General features: G+C 47.7%; 1 protein-coding gene across 1 annotated transcript in view; it reads right to left on the bottom strand.

The window, feature by feature from the left end:
* Window positions 3309-5643, bottom strand: part of LOC107647405 — a 2694-nt gene continuing 359 nt past the window's right edge. Inside the window, exons 2-3 of the mRNA XM_016351480.1 lie at window positions 4677-5624; window positions 3309-4600 (exon numbers count right to left, since the gene is read on the bottom strand). Coding sequence (XP_016206966.1) covers window positions 3309-4600; window positions 4677-5624 — 2240 coding nt within the window. The remainder of the gene's footprint in view (window positions 4601-4676; window positions 5625-5643) is intronic.

The raw sequence follows: 5643 nt of genomic DNA, 5'->3' as shown, positions 1-5643 counted from the left end.
AAAAACATTAATTCCCAAAATGCGCATGGATGAAAATGTTTCTGCAAATGCGCAGCCCCAACTCGCAGCCAGCAACCACGAAATGGAAATGATATAGAAATCAAGGAGGGTGGCCACGAAATGGGATTATGGCACTGACACAACCCATTTCGTGCCTGGCACAAAGGAAATGGAGCATGTCAACCTTGGTGGCCACGAATTGGACCAATACACGCATGGCAAACACGAAATGGGGGAATTCACTGATGGCACACACGAAATGGGCCAAGTCAAGTGTGTCATCCACGAGTTGGCCATATCTTGGTTGGCACACACGAAATGGGCGTCCTCAAGTGTGGCAGGCACGAAATGGGGGGGGTGGCAGTCAAAGCAGCAAGTCTCAGCGTTGCAGTTCCCGTACGAGCATGCATTGGGTTAAAGTGAGGCAATTTATTGTTAGGTTGTGAGGTTGAAGCTTATAAAAGGAGGTTGTGGGAGGGGAGGGGACCAAAGCCAAGGTAAAAATAGGAGAAGTGAAGTAGTGGGTTGCTTCGGTGAAAAAAAAGAGAAGTTGAGGAGTAATTGATTTGTTAAAAAAATGAGTGGAAGTGGAATTAATGTGGAAGAAAATCTAAATAGGTTGGATGAATTTCACATTTCTGCTCATTTACATGTTAAGGTGAGTTTAATTTTTTTTATTACAAAAAAAATGTGTTAATAATTTAAATGATTGTTTTAAACCATATAATTGTGTTTTAATATATTTTATTTTTAGCCGGCACGTGTGTTGACTCCGCATGGCACGCTGGTTGATGTTTTCTCTATAGACGAAGCAGATCCGAGTATGGAGGTTAGGAGGCAGATGCTGGAGCCGTATCTAAGAAGGGCCGGCTTCTATTATGCATCTCTGATAAAAGCGTTTTGAGTACGACAATCCCATGATTAGCGCTCTTGTGGAGAGATGGTGTCCTGAGACCCATACATTCCACCTCCCATGGGGAGAGTGTACTATCACTTTGGAGGATGTTGCCATGCAGGTGGGATTACCAATCGACGGTGAACCGGTCAGTGGCACTCTGAGGTCATGGAGTAAGTTCTACCAGAGAGATATTTGGCAATGGTGTGAGGAACTCCTTGGAGAAGTTCCGAACGGACATGTTGGGACCACGAAGTATAACATAAAACTGAAGTGGCTCAGGAGTAGACTGCAACAGATGCCTCTTGACTCTCCCGAGGAGGCCCTCGTACGGTATGCACGTTGTTATATTATGTATTTATTGGGCGGCGTTTTACGTCCTGACAAAGCGAACAACACGGTTCACGTACGTTATCTTCCTCTCCTGGCAAACTATGAAGCCATTAGTACATATAGTTGGGGGAGTGCCGTGCTCTGTTGGTTGTATAGAGGCATGTGCCTAGCGACTGATTATAACGTCGAGGGAATGTCTGGTTGTCATACACTGTTGATGTCTTGGATATACTTCAGGCTTCCTTTTTGGGCACTCGACGTGATGAGCTCATACACGTTTCCGTTAGCTACAACGTAATAAATTTTCTTCCATATCTTCTGTAGTTATGCTTCGTGTTTTGATTTCCTCTGCGTAATTTGTTAAATGTGGTTATAATTTCATTCTATTCTTTCGCAGGTGGGCGGGCAAGAGAGGAAAGAATGACTACGCCGAGCAACGCTTACAAAGGCACCGGCTAAGGTTGGACAATTTGAAGGTGGATGAGGTAACTATTCCTGTTGCATAACTCTCGCATGATATTGTTTTGTCCCATGAAATTTAGTCAACCTGTGTGAATGACTTTTGGATTTGGTAGTTTGTGTGGATGCCGTACAGGGATGCACGTATTTTGTCGAGGGTGCCTGCAGACTTTCTTGGTGCTCCGCATGGGGATTTCTATACGGCGGTCGTTCCACTTATTCTGTTCCGCTGGATCGAGATTGTTAACATCGATAGAGTCATGCGGCAATTTGGCGGCAAACAAGGTCCACCGAACCCTCCACTAAACATAGACACCTTCCATCGCCAGTCGGCTCGCAACGACGATGAATGGTGGCCCATCCGCCTGCAGACATGGTTTGAAGTATGGGCAAACAGACGGACTGTATCATATCGGCTAGAGATTGATAGGGCAGATACCTTGCATCCCAGTCATGATTATTACCGGTGGTATTGCTCGAGAACAAAGAGGTTTCTTTCACCCCCAGAGGCCTTCCATGATCCCCGAGGAGATGATATTCCCCGAGAGGCTCCGGCAGAGTACGGCAGAGGCCCAGTTGTTCAGCTACCGGCAGTTCCGCAGGACAGGAGACGCCATCGTTCCCGCCGTGGAAGACATCAGGCTGTCGGAGCTGATGAGATGCATGTCCCAGATTCTCCAGTTCCGGATCCAGGTCAGGTTAATGTTTGGAGTCAACAGGAACATCGCCAGGTTGAAGTGAATTTCCCTGGAGATGTCTACTGCCCGCAGCCGTTCGTCGCAGAGGACCCCTTTCAATCCTCCACGGTCCATCAGTATATGCCTTACAATAGTACCTACGAGGAGGGTGGTTCATCGCAGGGGGGCGGTACACAAGACCTGATTGACCATATGGATCGAGTTGGTTGGACAAACTTTTCATCCTTATTTGATGGCCTAGACCAATTCATTCCTTCTCAGGCATCACCCCGCACACCCACTGACTTAGGACTTGCACTTCGACCGTCTGATTCAGGTAGTCACCCCCCTGTCGGTAGGAGGAGATCTGTTTCTGTAGGTGACACGGCCGGATCCCAGATGCACCCGTTCGAGCCTTCGTTGTTAGATGGCCGTCGATTATTATATGCGGGGGCTGATGATGTAGGGGAGGAGGCACAGGCAGGACGTCCCCGCCGCGACACTCGAGCACCTTCATATGGTACAGGTGGGAGGTTGGGACATGCTGGACACCATCACTAGTTCACGTTACGGTTTTAAGGTTAATTATTATCGTCCGATGCTTGTATTTTCCCTTGGTTTGTACTTTCTTCTGTTTTATGGTGTGGTAGTTCGTGGTTGTATTTTCCCTTGGTTTGTACTTGATGCTGTTTTAGTCTATTTTATGGTTTGTACTGTATTCTGTTTTATGGTTTTATTTATTTAAATGTATTGTCATGTAATAAAATCGGTGCTGTTAATGTTCATGTAGTACGGGTTTCAATTTTGTGTGATCATTTGACAAGAAAAGGAAATATTGCATTCATCTCTTTAATTCTAAAACACATCACATGACACCGACTAAAGACGAGAATTTAAATAAATTGAAAACATAACAACACTCAGTATCCGACCCAGCCACAACGCTAAGTGCCAGTGACATGAGGACAATGTCTCCTAGTATGCCCCGGTTGCCTGCAAATTCCACATCGCTTTCCCGGTCCAGGCTCTACGTCGTCCATCTCATTCCGAATTCTTGTTGACACAGGTCGGCCATCCATCGATCGTCGCAGGTGGGGATTAGGACGGAGAAGTTGTCCTTCGTGGGGTGGCCACACTTCCTCATCCGGCAAGGGGGGAAACTCCATCTGATATACCCGGAAGACATTTTCGACCCGATACATATCATCGACATATGATTGCCAATCAAGCCTAGCATGGGCACATGCTGCAAGCGCATGGGCACATGGGTAGTGCAATGCCTGGAAGTAGCCGCAGTCGCACCGTCTTTGCTGGAGGTATACTCTGAACCTAGATTGAGACCCTATGCCGGCTATCTCATCGACGGTGAAGATCGATGTCGCCCTGTCGTGCGATATGACAAGCATCTGCGTGACTCCCTCCCTGTTGGCAAGTATTGCCTTTTGCAAGAACTGGGAGAACATCTGGCCACATGCAAGCTGTGCTTCTGCCTGCTGACCCTTCTGGACAAACAATGCATTTAGACGGTGGTACGTGGACTTGACAATTGCACACACCGGAAGGTTACGAGTGCCCTTCATCACAGAGTTAATACACTCAGAAAGGTTCGTTGTCATGTGACCATATCGGCGCCCCTCATCCCGGTGTTGGAGCCATTTCGGTGGCTCTAACCCTCTTATCCAAGCCATCATTGCCGGGGACGTGGCCGGATCCTCCGCGCTGATTAACTCTAGGTAGTACTGTGCCTGCTCTTGGGTCTTCGAGTATGCAGCGCTAACAAGATGTCTTTTGGCTTCTTTACTCTTGAAGTTTGTTGCGAAATTGGACGCAATGTGTCGGACACAGTAAACATTGTGTTCCCAGCCACAACCCTCTCGCTCCAGCGCAGCCTTTATGGCCGCATGCCTGTCAGAGATCAGTAGAACATCTGGTTGCGTAGCCACATGTCTCCTTAAGTTGGTCAGAAAGAAGTACCATGCATCTGTGTTCTCCCGTTCCACTAGCGCGAAGGCTATGGGAAGAATGTTGTTGTTTCCGTCCTGTGCTATTCCCATCAGCAAGGTACCCATGTACTTACCATACAGGTGTGTTCCATCAACCGAAACTAGAGGCTTGCAGTGCTTGAATGCCTCGACACACGATGGGAATGACCAGAATACTTGGTGAAACATGACGCTATCACGATCAAGAGTGTTCCCCACGTAGTATGGTCGGGTTTGTAGGTCAACAATTGTCCCTACGACGAGTTGTCAAATTCGTAAGAGCATGAAAACTATAACAAAACTAGTATGCAATCCAACAAATAGGCTTACCTGGAACAAAGGTTTGCAACGCATTGAAGTATCTCTGTAACTGGTTATAAGAATCATCCCAGTCTCCATAGATTCTCGCCATTGCCTTTTGCTTTGCTAGCCAAACCTTTTTGTAAGACACCTTGTATCCGTATGCCGACTCCACGGACCCCTGCAACACTTTTATGCAAATCGTTGCGTCTGCTTGAACCATGGGGAATATGTGCTGGCATATGACATTTGAATCCAGTTGAGCATGATCTTGTGAGGTTGCGGACGCCAAACAAGTGTGAGGCCCTTGGTATTTTCGGACTTCCCAAAATCTCGACGCCCTCGTCTTCGCAACCCTCACCACCCAGGAACATTGGTCACCAAAAAGTTTGCAGCGACAAACATACCTGGTATGATCTGACTCCACTACTTTGAATTCCGCACTTCGACGTATGTTGTAGTTCTTAACAGCAAGCATTGCCGCATCCTTAGTCAGGAATTTCAAGCCAACCTCTAGCTCCATTTCACCTGCCAAACCATAGTTACTGGGTATGTCCTCTGCATTTGTCGAGTTCATTGGACCAAGACTGAGGTGCAGGTAATGGTCGGGGGTGCCGCTCGAAAGACCTCCGACCCTTGCAACATTGATCGGTTCAACAACACTTGGGATGACCCTATCGCCCTGAACCGGTTGGGTTTCCGGAACAACCTCTGCTTCCTCTCCACTATCATTCTCAATCTCGTCTTCCTCAGATGAGTCAGCCAACCCGTCGGCCATTCCTTCCGGATATGCAACATGGACATTCGGGAAGGGACGTCGGTCAGGTATTTCTGTATTCTGGGCGGGGGCCACGAAGGCATTAAAGGACGGACTACGACCCCTACCTATGTCCAAAAATGGAATGCCTTCACCAGCACCGGAATTTCGCATTTCCTCCACGTTATTCGAACTAGATGAGCTGCCCCCACATCTTGGAGCTTCACGCAGAGTTCCATC

The sequence above is a fragment of the Arachis ipaensis genome, chromosome B06 (assembly GCF_000816755.2).
Source record: "Arachis ipaensis cultivar K30076 chromosome B06, Araip1.1, whole genome shotgun sequence".
NCBI lineage: Eukaryota > Viridiplantae > Streptophyta > Magnoliopsida > Fabales > Fabaceae > Arachis > Arachis ipaensis.
The sequence above is the reverse complement of the archived record's forward strand: the minus strand, read 5'-3'. Positions and strand labels throughout refer to the sequence as shown.